General features: G+C 39.8%; 1 protein-coding gene across 1 annotated transcript in view; it reads right to left on the bottom strand.

Moving 5' to 3' along the window:
* Nucleotides 1-843: 843 nt before the first annotated feature.
* The window catches only part of prkd3 (protein kinase D3), a 410,491-nt gene continuing 390,418 nt past the window's right edge, over nucleotides 844-20,916 (bottom strand). The window contains exons 17-20 of the mRNA XM_041182404.1: nucleotides 17,411-17,509; nucleotides 11,112-11,379; nucleotides 9,381-9,466; nucleotides 844-7,169 (exon numbers count right to left, since the gene is read on the bottom strand). Of these exons, the coding sequence (XP_041038338.1) occupies nucleotides 6,996-7,169; nucleotides 9,381-9,466; nucleotides 11,112-11,379; nucleotides 17,411-17,509 (627 nt within the window). The 3' untranslated portion in view covers nucleotides 844-6,995. The remainder of the gene's footprint in view (nucleotides 7,170-9,380; nucleotides 9,467-11,111; nucleotides 11,380-17,410; nucleotides 17,510-20,916) is intronic.

The following is a 20,916-nucleotide window of genomic DNA, read 5'->3' as shown; positions in this document are numbered from 1 at the left end:
CAGTTAAACATCTGGAAGACTATAAAGGCATCTTCAGCAGCCACCACCCCCCCCCCCCACCATCCCTCCCATGCACAAACTCCACTTCACTGCCTCTGTTAAAACCTTCTCTGGCCACCCTCTCAATGCAAGCTTGACCTTTCGCAATCTTGGTATTCCATTTGAATAGGAGCTGACTTTAAACCCCACAACTTTTCCATCACCAAGAGCAATTTCTTCCACATTCACTACCTCTCTTACTTCTGCTCCTACCTCCATCTCTTCACTGATATTATCGGCTCCTTTGTCGCTTCTAAACATGATTTTTTTCAGTGCTCTTTTTGATGGCCTGCTCCGCCTTGTCCAAATCCTGAGTCTCTCATTTTGTCTCATAATCCTACTCACCCAATATCTCAATCCTCGATCCACACTCATTTACTCTCCTCCAACGTATCGCATTTATAATCCTTACATTCATCTATATAATTACAACCAAACCATATACTACCTCTGATGTCCTCCTGTGTACTACATTCCTAATTCTGATGGCTTGTGCATTTGTGCTTCCCCCTACCCTTTTTTGTCCAAAGATTGGCAATGGAGTCTTTAGCTGTCTCAGGTATTTCCTCCCTGAACCCCTTTTCACCTCTAGATGTGTCCACCTTTAAAAACTTTCTTAAAACCCATCTTGATCATCAAGCACTTGTTCACTCCTCCAAATCTTTTTCTTAATGACAATGGTGTTGTGTCTTTTAGTGAAATGCTTTGGGACTTTTCTTCAAATTTAAAGCATTATAAATGTGAGTTGTTGTTTAAACTCTGTAAACACCTGGAATTTGCAATAATGAAGTAAAATTAGCACAATTTGAAATTACAATTAGAGTTTTATTAAACTGTAGGTACTAAAATATACAAAAACACTTTTCCATAAGACTCCTGCCAAGCCAGTGGCAATACTGATGATGTAAAGATTCTCAGGAATAGCCTGTAAATATTTCCCTAACAGACACCATAAATTGGTCCTTTGTGCTGTTGTCTAAAGTCTATGGTTCCTTAATTTCCATCACACTTCACAACAATGAGTACGGACCACAGCAACTACACTGACCAGCTAAAGTGCAGTGTAAAGATGCTGGAGAGCCCTTATTAAACCACCTCCAGTATCTCATGACTATTCAGCACAAAACTGGGCATGCAAAAATTGAATTTCTTTTTAATCGCACAGAAGCAAACACACAAAGGCAACAATTATTGTAGGATAAGCCAATACAAAAAATAATTCTACAACAAGTATTTATATAGCGCCTTTAACATAAAATGTCCCAAAATCTAAATTAAAACACATTGGTTTCATCTTTAATTTTTAGCCCTTGAACTGCAAGCTGCAATTAATTTTTTGGGACGTAATGTTAATAAAAATGGAAACTTGCAGCAGTTTTGTTATTATAGTCTGTACCAGAACCCAGGTATATGGCATGGGTAATATGACATACATATCTCAAGTCATGCTGTGAGCATGATTTCTTTTATTGGTAATAGGATTTACTGACACCGCTGGTGTAGTCTCAGTATCTTTGCCCTAGTACATATTTTTTTGAACAAATATCTGCCTATTCTATATGCATTAGTGAGCCAAAAACTGTTCGAATCTTCTATTAACAGTGCAGTTTTTAAAATGGAGTTGAATTGTTATCAATTATCAGAGACCAACGATGGTCTTGTAAAGATAGTCAATATTAAATGTTGGGACAACTTATTTAAACAGATTCCTTTCAAAATGTGTTTTCTATTAATTCTAGGTGGTTATAACTTATAGCAAGTGTATTTTACCACTCAAAATGATGCAGAGTTGCATTATTCTGTTCATTGCCTGTACCTCAACATTGTTGAGCGTGCTGGATTGGACCATAAAAATACAGCAGCACTGGCACATCACTAAAATTGAACAACAAACAGTAAGATTGGAAACAGTTGTTTGTTCATGTAATTGGGAATGCACAACCTACAAACACAGTTTAATTTACTAATCAGCGTAGAGCTACCAAACATGTAGCATTTACTTGCCTTGACAAACCAACTCCAGAACATTCAGCGTGTCTTAAGGAAAAACAGTAACAACGAAAGAATAACCATATTAAATAGGTAAAAGACAAGGAATGCAAAAGCATTTTTACAATGACCATGATTGGTAACCACGCAGTTTTTGCGTTTCAAGAAAATTTCCTAAATCAACTCAAATTTAAAGGGAAACTTGGATTTCACATTCTTTGCTCCACCAACGTGGTAACTTTGTTTCTGTACCTTTTCTGGTGCCCAGTTTGGTTCCGGTCGATAATTAGGTGTGTGCAGCCAAACTCTGATGCTAAACCAAAACTGCTCTCCAAGCAGAATCCACAACATAGTATTTGGCTGTACAAAATATGTCATATGACATATCTTTTTAGCTGTGCTCCATTTATTAAAATTTTATAATAATTTGATTACACAAGATCACAATCCAAGTACTGGTATATTTGCACACCCCTAATCATAATAGGTTCAGAAAATAAGGTAAACCTTGTTCTTGATAATATCTTAAATCTTTAAAATAGATTCTAAACTTAAATGTTTTTCCTTTGCCAAAATTGCACTTAAAATAAAATGGTTAGAGCAAAGAATACAACAGACATCACACTTTCAACATATAAAACTATATATATGAAACCAGAGCTAAAGCCACTGGGTAAAGTTTATTTTTGGGAATGTTTGTGACTATAACAAGTTTACTTCACTCCTTATATTATCTTCCAGTACTGGAGTGCACGATTTATTTAGTCAAATAACACACTATTGTGACTAACACAGGACAAAGTGTAGCACACTTAAATACACACATATAAGCAAAACAGTCTAAAACTAAAGCATAAAATGGGAGTTCCTCCCCCCTCAAAAAAAAATACTTAAAACTCAACTATACATTTCTTCGACTTTGCAGGCAGCAAGTTCACAAAATGCAAACAAAAAAAATGTTTCTCAGGTAAAGTCTTGGTCTCATTGCAACTGGTGCTTCAAAATATCATTCTGCCTTTTATTAGCCTTTTTTTCAGGTATTCCAATAGCAACAAACACTATAGTAAGCAGTATTCAAATTTAGTGGTCCCTGTGCATCTGTACAAAATCTAAGCATACAAAATGTTGGAAAATCTTTCTCGCATCGCATAAGGGTAAAATCATAGCTTATTTATCTATTCTATTTGCTCTACGACTGACTATCGCCTCAAACAGCATCGTGAATGTGCCGGACACTTTTAATGTCAAAATACTCCATAGAAAATCCACATTGAATTTTACACGTTGTTTCCTCATATATGAACCTTTTCTTTGAACCCAATTTTATAACAGCCATCATATGACAGTAATAATTAATATCTTTCAATGAAATTCTTTTTTGAAGTTGCAGCATGGCAGAAAACTGATCATTTTTGTTTTAGCTGCAAATCAGATTGGTTGAATTTATTTTTCATATTAAAAAAGTTACAGCATCTTAAAATAGACAGGTTTTCAAATGAACTCAAAGGTCCATACAGCACTGCGTGTTAAATTAAATGCGTTTTTATGTTACAACATGTGCTATTTTTCTTTAGAAGGCCAATTGTTTTAATATGTGGAAAAAATAGTTTGCCAACAACTTGCATTTCTATTCCACTCGTCACATAAAATAGCATATTAAAATTTTACAGAAGGGAGAGGTAGACATTAGCAATAAATAAAGTAGTTTTGAGGTTGGGGAGGGTGATCTAAGGCACAGTTGAAGAGGTTTTTAGCAGCCGTATAAAAGCATGGAGAAGGGTAATAGGTGAGGTGGATTTGGAAGAGAATGCCAGGGGTGTATGTAGCTGCAACATCCATCTCTAATGATGCAGTAAATCCAGAGCTGGTGATCCAGAGGCAGAGAAATAGAGACTGCAGATTGGGAGTGAAGGTTGGAGAAGATTTCTCAAGTAGAATGGGATGTGGTAATGAATGGGATTTGAAAATAAGGATGTGTACGCTGAAACCAATTCACTGTGGCATACTATTTCAGGTTTACCTGCATACAATGAAATGGGCCTTTTGACCAAGGTTGTAAATGGACAGAAAATACAGCCCAAATTTATTGAAAGATGTGTAATGCAACAATACTACAGCAAATGATAATTATTGCTGAGAAACGGGGATTGCCACCCCCCCCACCCCCCCCACCTTACTACACTACTTGAATAGATTGAGGTTTAGTGTAAACAGCAACACATCCCATGCAAGATATTACTTGCACATGGGCAACACAGGTTCTTCCCTCTCCCAAACAAAAAAAAAACTGGCTTCAAGACACCCTTTGCCAGGGACACTGCAGAGCTATGAATACACCAACTTACCAAGAATTTAACTTTTTAAATCCATTCATTAGTCTCCAGCGGTGGAACAAAAGAGGCATGGAAGAGGCAGCAGTCCAGTCTCAAATAAATGAGAGAGTGCAGTCTGCTAATACAGCCAGATAACCTCTCCAAATCTGATTGGTGCTACCTGTGATCTTCCCAACTTCATAGCAGCAGCACGGACACTGAGCAATTGAAGGTTCAGAGGTCAAGATTTATGTATGTTGGGAGGCGGAAAGAGTATGGACTCTAAATGATTGCCAACCAATCAAAACTCTTCTTTAGGCCTGCCTAAATTGAAAAGCATTGGTCGACTGCTATTTGTGATAGGATTCGTATTGTTCATTTTAAAATCGATTGTTTTTCACCAATCATTTCTAACCCTTAAAAGATTGATGTTCTAAGTTGTGGTGCCAAGATATTTATTTTGTCAAAAGTGCACATCTGATTAAAAACAAACTGCTGAAATTGAATCCAAATGATTTAAAAAAAAAAGGTTATTCAACTTCAGGAGGGAAAAGATAAGGTACTTTTGAATAAAACCATGTATGAGTGGAATATTTAACGCCAATTAGATCTCAGACTCATATATACATCGCAGTGCATACAGTAAGGTCATTAGCAGGTGCTACTTTCAAGGGGGGGTTGGCTCATATATTTCATGTTATCCTTTGAAGCACATAGCCTGTCTTGTGCAAGTTATGCATTGTGTCATATGTCGTTTCTCCAAGAGTTTAGATCAGACAAACAGTAAAAAAAAAAGGTGCCTCTTTCTCTGTCCTGCCCAGGCTGCATTTCAATATAATAATGAGCATGATATCTTTCAATTCCTGCTTGCCTCACTTAGGCAGTCCAGTAAGTCAAGTGAAAAACTCATGATAAAACTGCTCGAGAGACAAGACAAAGGGAACAGCAAAACTTCCCCTACACGCATCCACCACGCACTCACTGCCTCCCCCCACTGGTTCAGAGACTTTTGTATTTACATGAAGTTCAAAGTCAAAGGCCTCAACAACATAAGAATTGCACTGCCTCAACTGTAAAGGAGCAAATCACTGGAGTTCGGAGTTGTCATAATGCTGCCAAGGATTTCACTTCTGATGGGACTGTGGACTTTTCTGATATCATAAACAGCATTATTCCTCTGCTTGTATCTCCATTAATGTGGTTCCCTGGTTGGAAGGATATGGCAAAGATCTTCACATGAATGTTCAAACGCAGGCATAAAGTAATACTTACTAGCTTCCTGCTGCCAGTAATCAACTGATTGATAGCAGCTGACAGAACAGTGACACATCCTCAACTGGTGGAACACAGACCGGCAGCACAGACTGGTATCTTACAATGGTTAAAAGTGATGGGTTTCACACAAGTGGGATTTGCCCTTCCACTATTATGAAGTGAGTACGATATGACAAATCCATATTTCTTACACTGGAACCAGATGGGAGTTAAGTCATAGATTTCCTGGCAGCTACGAAAATGTCTCTGCAGTGCCCTCTGGTGACAGGAGTGCATTATAACAGGTCATTACAGCTTAAATCCCAGAAACTGCACTCCCCCCAGCTGCACTAAGGCTCCACTCTAGAGTTTATAGCTTAATCCGGTGTAATGGGTCCTGTTTATAAATGGGCTTTGGACTCCAGTATTCCTCCTTTAGCACCATTTCTTCATTCTAATCCAACTGATGTCACTTTATTGTAGCACTAATTGTCATATTTTGAACCACAGTACAAATCGATCAGCAATTGAATGACTTCTGGAGATATTGGTCTGCCAATGTTATACTCAGCGTTAGCAAAGAGATGCTACAGCTTTACATTTACTTTTTAAAAACTTACGCATCAGAATGTTTTGGTGACTTGATTACATCAGCTTCACAATGCAATCAATGAAAGCAATAGTGTCATTTTTTTAAAAAGAGACCCTTCATATAGTAATACTGTCCCAGCAACCAGGATCTGTCTATACCACTATGACCTTCTCTGGAGAGAACATGTAAAGACAATCAAACAGTTGAGTGTACAAAATGGAACAAACTGTGATTTACTCTGAAACTGCCAACCAACCTTATTAACCAGAGATCCTTATTTAAACTGAATTTGGTCCAAGCAATAGCCCTTGTCCTACAATGGACAAATTTTTTTCGCAGTTAACTTTCCATCTCTTAGAAGTATAAAAAAACACTTGTGAAAAAGAGATTGTCTGGTCTAGCTTTGCATTTAGTAAACAAGTAAATTTATGGCTTGGTACAAAGTGACTTGTTACCAGAGAGGTACTTGGGTGGATAGGATTAAACCAGCTAAATACCAGAAAAGGAATGTTTGGTTTAAAATCTAAAGCTCACAGCATTCATTTGTCCTCTTTCTCCACAAACACCAGTCACCAAGTCTGCACCTGTGCAACTGAAATATGCTACAGGGTTGCACAGTCTTCATTTACATCATTTCCCCACATTGTCACATGGGCTGATGTAAAGAGCTGGGCAGTATCCAATCCACTTTGGCTGTGCTGTGCAACAAGCAGCAACAAGTCTTGGCTTCCTTTTTCCCCAGTGGCAGTACATTTCCACAACACAGCTGTGATATTATTCAGTCACGGCAATTTGCCCAGTTTGATACATTAAGGATCTTCCTCCATATCATCCAGATTTGGTGCCATGATGAAGTGTTTGGGATACTGCAGACAGTGTTCTAGGGAATATTCTTCCCAACGCGCATCATCACTTTCATGGGTGATGTAACGTTCTCCTTTCCTGGTCTCAAACTCTCGGAGATCCAACCATGTCTGATAATCCTGTAAGCACGAAGATAAGAGAACATTTAAATCTTGGTTAACACCAAAACACTTAGGAACACAAAGGGAAAAAATGGTGAATTCACAGATCTCGGTACATTCTTATCTAATAAAACATAACAAGTGAACAAATTATTCACTTGATTCAAGTCTGAGCGATAAGAGCCTTTTAAAATCCAACGATTGAAGATTAACTCCCATCTCCCCATTTCCATAAACTTATAACAAGTACCAGATATATGTGACATAAAGCACAATCTATGTAACACTCAGAGCAACAAGTTTATTACATCATTCAGCATTTCAACACTGCACCACCTCAGTGTTCGTATCATTGGCACAGTGTGAAAGTTACATCATCTGCCTTGATCTATTTAATACCATTCTGAAACCGTTAATCAGGTAAAAGAATACACAGGCGAAATAATTTGTACTCCTTTAACAAATGGATGAAATCCAAGGAAAATGTTAGGAAACTTTAACCTTAGCAACAAACATAATTTAGATTTTGTCGCAGTAAAAATTCAAAGTCTGGCTGCATGAATCAATTTTTTTTTATTCGTTCATGGGATGTGGGCTTCGCTGGCTGGGCCAGTATTTATTACCCATCCCTAATTTCCTTTCAGAAGGTAGTGGTGAGCTGCCTTCTTGAACCGCTGCAGTCCATGTGGTGTAGGTACATCCACAGTGCTGCTAGAAAGGGAGTTTCAGGATTTTGACCCAGCGACAGTGAAGGAACGGCGATATTTTTCCAAGTCAGGACGGTGAGTAGCTTGGAGGGGAACTTCCAGGTGTTGGTGTTCCCATCTATCTGTTGCCCTTGTCCTTCTAGATGGTAGTGGTTGTGGGTTTGGAAGGTGCTGTTGAAGTAGCCTTGGTGAATTCCTGCATTGCATCTTGTAGATGGTACACACTGCTGCTACTGTGCGTCGGTGGTGGAAGGAGTGAATGTTTGTGGATGTGGTGCCAATCAAGTGGGCTGCTTTGTCCTGGATGGTGTCAAGCTTCATGAGTGTTGTGGAAGCTGCACTCATCCGGGCAAATAGAGAGTATTCCATCACACTCCTGACCTGTGCCTTGTAGATGGTGGACAGACTTTGGGGAGGCAGAAGGTGGGTTACTTGTCACACGATTCCAAGCCTCTGACCTGCCTTTGTAGCCACAGTATTTATATGGCTAGTCCAGTTCAGTTTCTGATCAATGGTAAGCCTCAGGATGTTGCTAGCGAAGGATTCAATGATCGTAATGTCATTGATCATCAGGGGGCAATGACTGGGTTCTCTCTTCCTGGAGATGGTCATTGCCTGACACTTGTATAGTGCGAATGTTACTTGCTACTTGTCAGCCCAAGCCTGGATATTGTCCAGGTCTTGCTGCATTTGGACATGGACTTCTTCAGTATCTGAGTGATTGTGAATGGTGCTAAATATTGTGCAATCATCAGCGGACATCCCCATTCTGACCTTATGATGGAAGAAAGGTCATTGATGAAGCAGCTGAAGATGGTTGGGCAGAGGACACTACCCTGAGGAACTATTGCAGTGATGTCCTGCAGCAGAGATGACTGACATCCAACAACCACAACCATCTTCCTTTGTGCTACGTATGACTCCAACCAGCAGAGAGTTTTCCCCGATTCCCATTGACTCCAGTTTTGCTAGGGCTCCTTGATGCCACACGATTAAATGTGTCCTTGATGTCAAGGACAGTTACTCTTACCTCACCTCAGGAGTTCAGCTCTTTTGTCCATGTTTAAACCAAGGCTGTAATGAGGTCAAGAGTGGAGTTTGCTGATCCTCAAATGGCTAGAAATGCTTCTCTTACTCAACACAAAAACAGAATTACCTGGAAAAACTCAGCAGGTCTGGCAGCATCGGCGGAGAAGAAAAGGGTTGACGTTTCGAGTCCTCATGACCCTTCAACAGAACTGTTCTGTGGAAGGGTCATGAGGACTCGAAACGTCAACTCTTTTCTTCTCCGCCAATGCTGCCAGACCTGCTGAGTTTTTCCAGGTAATTCTGTTTTTGTTTTGGATTTCCAGCATACGCAGTTCTTTGTTTTTATGCTTCTCTTACTACCACTTATAGGACCAGCAAAGAGCATTTGGGTTCATGCAGCCAGTGTTAGAGTTCAAAACTGGAATATAAAAATCGCATTTAGTGCTTTATATAACCAGAAGGATTCCGGTAAATCATGTAACATCCACCTTACCTGTAGCCAAGGGTGGCTGAGTGACTTGTCCACACTGTAACGTTTCCTCATCTTTACTTGCAACAGGTTGTTAATTAGATCAATGGCTATCAAAAGAGGCAAAATACACTGAATTAATGTGATGTCCTGAACAAATTAGCAAAGCACAAAAACAAGAGCACAATGCTCAACCATGTATATGTAATAACAGGATATCAGACTTCGGACCAATGTATATTTATATTGTCTAATTATAGGGTGGCAAATTGAATTGGGGTTGAGTTACTGACATTGTAACAGTGACTCCATTTCAAAAGTGCTTGGTTGGTTGTAAAACATTTTGGAACGTCCTATTTCATAAAAGATGCTATACAGGAACCCAACTCATCTCTTTATTCACCCAATTTGATCCTCAGTTATTTTGTGTAATTGCATTATCATTTACTTCATGAGAAAATGTTGGCAAATAAAAATTTATTTGTCTGGTTTAAATTTAGGAATAATGGTATCTAAACACAAAGAGCAAGATTTTTCAGATGGAAGGGTTTCCTGCCCCACCACCTGAAGAGTCATCGGAGAACACATCTCTGCTCATCATAGCAGTCCCACAGCCATTTAATACTCTGGGGAGTTTTAATTGGCTGGAGATGGGACTTCCTCCCCTCACTTGGGAGGGAGGCAGCACCCAGAGGGGGGCAGAGCTTGGGCAGGGTTGGGGGTGGGGGGAAGAGTGCAATGTGGAAAGGGGGCCCTTAAAGGAGGAAACAACCACTCTTCAAACCCAAACAAAGTGACCTGCCAGGCTTCCATCCTGTCCTGAATTCCTACCACCAGCCCCAATAATTGGCCATTTAAGGGCCGAGTGGACAGGTTGCTCTAGGCTTCACCCAACCCATGTAATGTTGTGGACAGGTCAGGGGGGCAGGCAGGATGGCGATAGGTAAGACACTTGGGCCCCACCCTCTGCCAACCCGTAAACTGACCAGTGGGGGACCATAAAATTCTGCCCCATGTTCAACAGAAGAAGTTTCAGACTGAAGTAATGGCTATGGAGGTAAACAAATAACAAATATGCATTTTTATATATCACCTTTCACATCCTCAAAATATCCCGAATCAATAAATCACTTTTAAAGTCATCACTGTTTTGTAGGCAAACTTGGTAGCCAGTTTGCACATGATTCCAAAGCCAAAGGAACAGTGTGTTCAGGCTGTGAATTGTAGAGGGAGCCAAAGATAGTGAGGGGTGAAGACTACGACTGGAGAGGGAATGGAATCAGTGGAATTTGTGACAGGAGCTGAAGACAAGGCTCATTCAAGACTGGATGTCAGACAAGCAGTCTGACAGCAAAGAGGCAATGGAGGGGTCAAGAGAGGTGATGGAGAGATACAAGTGGGTGTCATCAGTGTATATGTGAAAGCTACCCCACCATGTCTATGGATGACATTGCCAAGGGACAACATGTAGATGAGGATGATTATGTAAGATGAATAGGTAATTTGAAGAACTACACAATTATCTTATTATGGTTGTTAAGATTTTATAGATTGCAGTCCCCTTTAAAAACCTGTGTGCGCAATTCAATTTCACATTCTAAGACAACCAGAGAAAATCCCTCACTCGTGGCTAATGGAGTGCAGCGTCCTCAGCAACAACTGGCTTGTAAGCTACAGTCCACCAATTACATATCCACAGTTTCTATCATCATGCACATCCTTAATATACTAATTAGGAAATGGATAAGCTCTTACCTTCGCTAGAGGTTTCTTTCCATGGATTTGGTGGATACATGAATGCTGCATTTTGAATCTGGTCATTAATATCTTCATCTTCATTGAATGGGAAAGTGCCACTGAGGCTCACATAGATTATAACACCCACTGACCACATATCAAGGGACCGGTTGTAGCCTTTGCTCCGGAGGACTTCTGGTGCAAGGTAGGCTGGGGTTCCCACCACAGATCGTCGGAATGATTTCTCACCAATAATACGTGCAAATCCAAAGTCACAGAGCTTTACCTAGAAGAAGAATGTCAAAGCTTATTAGAACAAAGATAAATGTTCAACCTTAATTCAAGAATGGCTTCAAACAATATACGCCAATATCTGCATTTTGAAGTCATAGCTTGTTTGTAGGAGTTAATTTTGAAGTAACAAGTATTACTGTTTAAGGTTTTGCCTGTATGCTAGGCTGGGCCATAGGTCCACAGATAATAGAAACAGGCCATTTGGCCCACAACTAGATGGTGTTTTCTCCCCATGGCACCTAATCCAACGCCAGTTTCTAGTTCACTGCACTTAGTATTCCCCAAATTCAAGCAAATGTCGAATTTCCTTTTAAAAAAAAAAATTTATGGACATACAGTAGAATTTTTCAAACCTCTTTTACTTCCTGCGGCTATCCAAAATTATGTCTTGATTTTAGCACATTCTTAACACCAATCACTATTTAGTTTGTCGCAACACTTCATAATCTTGACAATTCCTGTTAGATCACCCCTTAACCTTCCACTGAAAAAAATTCTAAATGCTCAAATCTCTCTTCATTATTGTAACCTCATTCCAGGTAACATCCTTGATAATCTACACTGCATATTTTCCATCAGTTTTTTAAAAGCTTCGCTATATTGGGGTTCTCAACAATGCGAACATCACTGACTGCTGCGAAAGATTTTATACAAGCTCAATGTTAACACTGTATTCTGTATTTTATGCCTCTACAATAGTAAGTAGCATAGAGGGGAGCATAAGATTAAATGAATGGGCAAAAACGTACCAGATGGATTTGAATGGAATTAAGTGTGAGGTTATCAAATTTGGCCCAGAAAGGGATAGACAAGAGTATTATTTCAATGCTGTAAAGCTAAGAACAGTGGGGATCCAGAGAAATTAGGGATCCACATAACCAGAGCACTAAAATGTAGTAAGCCATGTACAAAAAAAAAGAATTCAAAAAAGGCTACCGGTATGTAAGCCTTTCTAACTAGAGGGCTAGAATATAAAGAGGAGGAAGCTTTGCTCCAGCTATACAAAGCCCTGGTTAGATCACATTTTGAGTACTGTTTTAGGCACTGCGCCTGAGAAAGGATACACTGGCCTTGAAAGGAGTGCAGCACAGATTCACCAGGATATTATCAGGTTCCAAGGGTTAGATTGAGGTGAAATAACACAAGCTTTTTTGTTTCTTTCTTTCATGGGATTTGGGTGTCTCTGGCAAGGCCAGCATTTGTTGCCCATCCTTCATTGCCCTTGAACTAAGTGGCTTGCTGGGCCATCTCAGAGTCAACCACGTTGCTGTGGATCTGGAATCACATGTAGGTCAGGCCAGGTAAGGACAGCATATTTCCTTCCCTAAAGAACATTAGTGAGCCAGATTGGTTTCTATGGCAATGACAATTGTTTCATGGTCACCATTACCGAGACTAGCTTTTAATTCCAGATTTATTAATTGAATTTAATTTCCACCAGCTGCTACAGTGGGATTTGAGTGTCTCCAAAGCATTAGCCTGGGCTTCTAGATTACTAGCAGTGACACTGCCACTATGCCACTGTCTCCCCATGAACTTGGCATGTATTCCCCTAAGTATGGAAAGTTAGGGGCCTGAATTTCCCGTGTCGGTGGGCTTGGCGGGAGTGGTCACAGAGCCTACCACCGCCCACGATCAGCTCTGCACCACCATTTTACACCACCAAGTGTGACCCACCCAGCGTAATACGCAAGTGGTAGCCCTGAGTGCTAACTGTGATGGGGAGGGGTGGGGAGAGTCGGGTCCAGCGCTCTTTAGCGCATGTGCGCAAAAGAGCGCTTCAAGCTCCCTGAGGTATGGGGCTGCCTCAAGGAGATTGAAGCGCTTTTGAAAAAAATAAATACATGCAATAAAAATTTAATGAAACATGTCCCCTCACGTGACTGTGTAACATGAGATGGGACATGTTTTTATTTTTTAAAAAAAAGGTTTTATTCAATTTTTAAAAGCTTTAGGAAACCTCATCCTGCTCGTGGATGAAATTTCGTAAAAAACGTAAAGGCCCCTTAGCCTTTTCGCCAACTGTTAGGTTGGACCGGCAGCATGAATTTGCAATTAATTAGTTCATTAATGGCCTTAATAGGCCTTTTAATTATCGGTGGGTGCGCAGCCACTCTGGCACCAAAGGAAACATCGCGAGACAGCACAATGACGTTGGGGTGTATGCCCAATGTCATCGCCCGTCATTTATGTGCAGGTGAGTTGGGCCTGCCCCCGCACGCCAATTGTAAAATCCAGGCCAAGGGGCGATTTGATTAAGATTTTTAGGATTTTGAAAGGAATCGATAGGGCAATGCTTCCCAAACTTTCTCCTACTATAACCGCATCTTCAGACTTGAGCCAGGCAGGGGGAATACAGCTGTGAAAATAAGGTAAGAGAGGAAGAGCTGTGAGAGCATGTGGGAGTGGTGGGGGGAAGCAGTGAGGCTGCGATGGGGGGCTGGGCTGAGAGAGCAGGGTGTAGTTTGAACTGCAGGGTTTTTAAATAAAGTGCACCTACCTTTTCACTGGCTTTTTTGGAGCAGGAATCAGGCCTTAAAGACTGATAAATTAAGCCATGTCCACCATTTAAAAAATGCAAGGATTTAAAAGGGCTTTGCAGATGTTAGCACTTGGTAGGAGCTTCACTGTAACCTTTGTTATTGTGGAACTCGCAACTCCCGAAATTTCATCTCTCACCCCCCGCCTTGCGATAGGGTAAATAGAAAATCTTTCTGCTGGTGGGAGAAAGATTTCTTCACAAAAAGCATTGTGGAAGTGGAGCTCTGTCCCACAAAAATCAGTCAATGCTGGCTCAATAAATAATTTTAAATCTGAGACTGATCAATTTTTGATAGCCAAGAATATAAAACAATATGGAGCCAAGACAAGTGGATGCAGGTGGATTCAGGATACAGGTCAAGCATGGTCTCAGTGATTTTTTTTTTATTCATTCATGGGATGTGGGCATTGCTGGCTCGGCCAGCATTTATTGCCCATCCCTAACTGCCCTTGTTCAGAGGGTATTTAAGAGTCAACCACATTAAATTCAATTAAGAGTCACATGTAGGCCAGACCAGGTAAGGATTGTAGATTTCCTTCCCTAATGGGCATTAATGAACCAGATGGGTTTTTATGACAATCGACAATGGTTTCGTGATCATCATTAGACTTTTAATTCCAGATTTTTACTGAATTCAAATTTCACTATCTGCTGTGGTGGGATTTGAACCTGGGTCCCCCACAGCATTACCCTGGGTATTGTCACTGGAATATTAGTCTGGGCTGGACTAATATTCAAACACTGGACTAATATTTCAGTGACAATACCACAATGCCACCCTTCTCCCTGGTGGAATACATTTGAGGATCTGAGTGGTCTAATCCTGTTCATATATTCCCAGGAGTAAAACTAGGGGATGCTAGCAACACTCTGGTACTGTAGCGAATTGACAGTGCTTCGTTTAAATTAACAATCTCACATTCAGACACCAATGAAATAGGGAGTAGACTGTTTGACTGTGGATGCTAATACAGTAAAGTCCAACCAGGTCCTCTGCACTGTATTTCTGATACGAGTTGCTAGACACCAATTGGGAATATTTTTCCTTTTATTCTTTATCGTTAAATTGGGAATATAGAACTCAATTGCAAACAACCCTTATCTGAGACTGGCTAACTTAATACAGACCAGGGATTAAGCCTGGGATCTCTCCATATCATGAGAAATCACTGTCGTACAAGCAATGGCACATTTATTGTATCACTCAAAAGTTTCTGGTAGAATAGCACACTTGGGAGTTAGGAGCTTTTGAAGAATAACTTAACATGCGATTTCAGGAAACCCTTAGCAGACTTGGTTACAGCTCATGATTCAATTCTACTTGCAGTTAGTTTTCTAAATCTATCCAACTAGCTTATCAAAAATGTTTGAAATTATACAATCTGATTTAAAACCAGAATCTTCATCATAAGGCCTTGTTGTACAATGCAGAATACAAGACAAGCATTTAGTACAATTAAATTCCGATAAGGTACAAGCAGTTAAAAATGTTACCCAAGGTTTCTGTAGAAGGGACAAAAATAGCAAATTTGCAAATCAATATAGTACAGTGCTTTTATTCATTCATCCTGCCATTCAATATAATTAAAAGCAGGGAACATTAAACAGAAATGTCTGTTGTACAGAAGTCAAATGATTTTAAAATGTGACATTGCTTCTGGGGTAAAATGTCAGTGGATGGATTAAATTTAATGTGCTGAGCTAAAATCAGCTAATGTTCTATGCTTGGATCAGGAACATTTACAATTCCTCAGCACTGCATCTTTCAAGAAATAAAAGCTGCTCACAAAGAATTATTACCTAAAGCACACGATGCCACAATGTCTGAGTCGAGAATAGAGGACAGTGTGGGGAAAACAAATGATACTGTCAGCAAAACCAGCTCATAATCTGTGCCTCAGTTTAGCTCCCTGTATACTAATTATATTTACATTTAAAGTTTTTTAACATGAATTATTTCTGTATCACATGATACAAACAAAATGAGCAGGAGCTGCTATTGGATGCAATCCAGATTTTTATACCATCTTGGTTTAGGTGACTTTACATTGGTGGGACCCGAATCTTAACTGAGCTTTTCACTTTGTAGTATCGTGCAATCACCATGGATACTTTTTGTAAAAAAAGATTTATTTAAACAAAATGGAGAAATATAAGGATTGGCTATGCTGACCCAAGATCTTTTCAGTATTGAAACCAGGTAATGTGCGGCTTGGTAATGAATTCTTTTGGACTGATGCACTTGTAACAATGTAATAAATCCAGCAGTTTAAGCAGCTGCCATTAGTTGGATGCAGCACAAGATCATTTAAGTGGCTTTTATTTCTGCTCAGGTTGAGCTCTCGTAAGTGACTTTTCTATTATTATGCAATGTTTTCTACTTAGCTTCCACTATTGATTCATTGTTTGAATTGCTTATTGAGGGAGTGTGATTGAGGCATCTAAGGCCATGTTTCCAAGCCAACATAATATGATACTTGGGGATCTATGAGGAGATATAGAAGAGAATTTGCATTAACATCTGCAAAATTGCAGGCTAAAACCCACGTATTTTCATTATGCAGTAAAGTGAGTTACAGTGTGAATGCACTTTTTAAAAATTAAATGGAAACAAAACAGCATCACTATCCTCAACATACTTCAGCTCATGGTAGATGTATTATTATTTTTGCCTACACAATAAGGAGTCATCACTGGTTAGGTAGAGCTAGTGCAAGAGCACCAAATTGAAGTTAATCTAAATGCTAGTCATTAACACATGGTGATTCAATTTTGACTCTATACAAAGTCGATGACACCTGCAAACCAATAACACTGACGTATTGTTAATCACCATTGTTTAAACAATAATATTCTAAAGAATCAAATAAAAAGAAGTGCAGAGGAGATGCATTGAGGCTGTAGTATACAACTGATATCTCATGGATGAGCTGACATAATAAAACAAGTGAGTTAACTCAACAGGCATATTGAAAGTATAATGTAAAAATCTTAAGAAATGCAAATATAAAGAACATAACTGATTTTAATAAGTTGATGGTTTTAAACTGGCAATGGTTGAGATTTACTTTGGATAAAGAGTGAGAGCTGACATTATAAAATAAAAACTGCTTTGACAAAACAATGTACAGTATGGAGTACAGTAGCATACCGATTGGTAATCCAGAGTTCATGTCCCACCACAGCAGCTAAATTCAGTTAAATAAATCTGTAATTAAAGTAGTTAGTAACAGTAAATGTGACCATGAAACTAGTGGATTTTCATAAAAAGCAATCTGGTTCAGTAACATCCTTTAGGGAAGGAAATTTACTGTCCTTATCTGTCTAGCCTACATGTGACTCTAGGCCCGTAGCAAAATGGTTGATTTTTAACTGCCCTGTGAAATGACCTAGCAAGCCACTCAGTTGTATAGATGGGACAATAATTGCTGGCCTTGCCAGCAAAGTCCAAATCCTGTGACTAAATAAAAAAACCACTCACCTGAGGGAAAGGATCTGCTGAGGCAAGTAGTACATTCTCAGGCTTCAGGTCACAGTGTACAATGTTCTTAAAGTGTAAGTGTCTCAATGCCACCAGAATCTTTAAAATAAAAAATGGTAAATTCAGTAAAAGATATCCAAGCAAATACAATGCTAAACTTAATGGGAGATAGAAGTGTTTTCATCCCAGAGTTTAAGAACAAGATGATTATAGGCACCGAAAGATTAAGGTGAATGATACTGGTACTATATTCAATCCTATTACTAATAAACCAAAAAAAGTAAAACTCATTTCTAACTACCTATTCCTGTCTAGCTAATATACATATACGATACTTTTCTTAGCTTTATTTGTAACCAATGAAAAATATCCAGTAATATTGCTGCATCAGTTAATCATAGGTAAAGCCACTAAAAATGAAAACCATGTGACACTGGACACCCAAAATGAATTGAGTGTGAATGATCCCAAATGACCCACTCTTGAACACCAGGATGGAAGTTCATCACACAATTAGTCCATAACCTCCATGGTGCTATGAGGTGTTGCAAAGCAGAAGCAGACTGTCCCCTCTGTGTATCACCGAGTGAATAGTGAGACTGGCAAATAGGTAGAAGTCCACAATTCAGACACCCTGACTACCTTCTCAGCTTGGGAAACTTTACAGAGAATAGAGAGGGAAATTAAAAGTCAAAACCTCACAAAGCATTATCTCTCTTTATAATATTTGCATAAAGTCAGGCAAAAAAAACATACAATACTACAAATTTCTCCCCCACATACATTGCAGTGATTATTTCACACTCTTGAGAAAGAACGATAGGGACTTTAAAACACAAGCTTCTGGAATTTCTGTGGGGGTTTTCCCAATTTCCCATGAGAAATTCAGCAGAATATCCCCTGCCCCACCCCACCCCCATATCACCTTAGGCCAGAGAAATTGTGTAAATGGCTATAATCAGCTATTCATACCATTTCAATCAAAGTTAGAATCATTCAATGATACAGCACAGAAGACAGCCATACTTGGTCATTGTGCCAAAACTGGTTCTTTGGAAGAGCTCAAAAAATGTTACATCTGCAGGCCAGGAAAAACTATTACAATTCTCTATACATCTGCTCATATACTACTTCAATGTTATGGGAAGGGAGGAACACAACGTGTCAACACTTCTCCCTTTTTAAAGGTTATTTATCTCTATTCCACCTCTTTGTTTTTTCTTTTTTTAAATTTATTCTTTCATGGGATGGGGACGCTGCAGGCAAGGCCAGTATTTGTTATCCATCCCTACTGACCTCGAGAAGATGGCAATGAGCCATCTTCTTGAGCTAGCTGCAGTCCATCCGATGGAGGTACAATGATAGCGCTGTTAGGGAGTTCTAATATCTTGACCCAGTGACAGCAAAGGGATGGCAATGAAGTTCCAAATCAGGGTGGTGCGTGGTTTGGAGGGACTTTCAGGTGGTGGTGTTCCCATGCATCTGCTGTTTTTTTAGCTGGTAGAGGTCATGGTGTTATGGCCACATCTGGTATTAATTGCTCCGCAAACCAAATCTCAGAGGGAAACTTGGCTTACAGGCCATACACTTTTTCTTGTAATCTGAAAATGGGAAGACGGCATACCAATCTCAGCAGCAACAGGTCCAGTGACACTTTTGCGATTTAAAAAATTAAAAGTAAAAGTTTCATTAACAAGGATAAAGAAAACTTAAGCACACAAGACTACAGTTACACAGCTAAACTTAGTCTTACAAAACATTTCCCAAAAAGACTCTCTATTTGGTCAGATCCACAAGTAAACACCTCCAGGCAACACACCCTCATAGAAGTTAACCGTAAAAAAAAAGTCCAGTAACATTACACAAGGTAAACTGCCGTAGCTTCAATAAAGGCATACCACGTGATCGCTACCCTCTTCCACTCTGTGGCGGAAACCACTTCAGTATAAAACTGCTTGTTGCAGCCCAAGACTTTCCTGGCTTGACTGAATGGCTGGTTCAAATGGTATCCTCTCCTAGCCCAGAACTCCAGCTATAGCTCAACAACTCAAACAGCTCCAGGTATATCTAGCTAAGCTCTCCACAGTAACTCTAAAATACCTTTTTTCCCTTTCAACTCTGGTTCCATTGTTCTCACACCTTTTTGAAACTCAAAAGATTTTGTATTTGGAAGGATTTATGTCTCTATCTTGTCTTTGCTTTCAGGTCAATAAAATATAATATCTCTATTACTATTTACCTATGGAACTCCTGCAAGATGCAAACATGTTTCTTTGCGCCTCTGACTCCCCTTTGATATTTAAATTCTCAATTTATTTAAAAATGCAAATGCTAGATCTAACCTATTTACTTGCGCCTCAAACTTAACACTTATGTCCTTTTTATGTTTTAAATCCCCCCAGACAACTGACTCATATCAATCCCTTGCCCAGCTTAATTAAATCACCTTCACACACACACCCTTCTTTACAAAATAACACAATATTCCCCAAAAATATTAAAAATAACATCCATTCACACAATAGGTTTGGACTGTGTTGTCGAAGGAGGCGAGTTACAGCGGTGCAACTTATATATGGTACACACTGATGCCAGTGGGCATCAGTGATGGAAGGAGTGAATGTTTAAAATGGTGGATCAGGTGCCAACAAGCAGTCTACTTTATCTTGGATGGTGTCAAGCTTCTTGAATGCGACTGGAGCAGCACATCCAAGCAAGTGGAAATGATTCCATCACACTCCTGACTTGTGCCTTCTAAATGATGAACAGGCTTTGTGGGGGTCGGGAGGTGAGTCCTCTCCATAGAATTCCCAGACTGTGATCTGCTCTTGTAGCCACAGTACTTACATGGCTGGTCCAGTTCATTTTCTGGTCAATGGTAACCCCAGGATGTTGATAGTGGAGGATTCAGCGATGGTAACGCCATTAAACATCAATGACCATCTTCAACAAGAGAAAACCTAATCATTTCTGAGATGGTCTTTGCCTGGCACTTGTGTGGCGCAAATGTTACTTGCCACATACCAGCCCAAGCCTAAATGTTGTCCAGCTCTTGCTATATATCTACACAAACTGCTTCAGTATCTGAGTCATAAATGGTTCTGAACATTGTGCTATCAGGAGCAAAAATCCCTACATCTCTCCATCATAAGGTCATGGATGAAGCAGCTGAAGATGGTTAGGCCTAGGGCACTACCTGGAGGAACTCCTGCAGTGATGTCCTGAGACTGAGATGATTGGCCTCCAACAACCACAATCATCTTTCTTTGTGCTAGGTATGACTCCAACCAGTGGAGGGCTTCCCCCACTCCCCGATTCCCATTGTCTTCAGTTTTGATGCCACACTTGGTGAAATGCTGCATGATATCAAGGGCGGTCACTCTCACCTCACCTCGAGTTCAGCTCTTTTTTCCATATTTGGACCAAGGCTGTAAGGGGGTCAGGAGCCGAGTGGCCCTGGTGGAACCCAAACTGAACATGAGGGAGCAGGTTATTTCTAAGTAAGT

The sequence above is a fragment of the Carcharodon carcharias genome, chromosome 2 (assembly GCF_017639515.1).
Source record: "Carcharodon carcharias isolate sCarCar2 chromosome 2, sCarCar2.pri, whole genome shotgun sequence".
Lineage (NCBI taxonomy): Eukaryota > Metazoa > Chordata > Chondrichthyes > Lamniformes > Lamnidae > Carcharodon > Carcharodon carcharias.
Note: the sequence above shows the minus strand (reverse complement) of the source record. Positions and strands in the feature narration are given on the sequence as shown.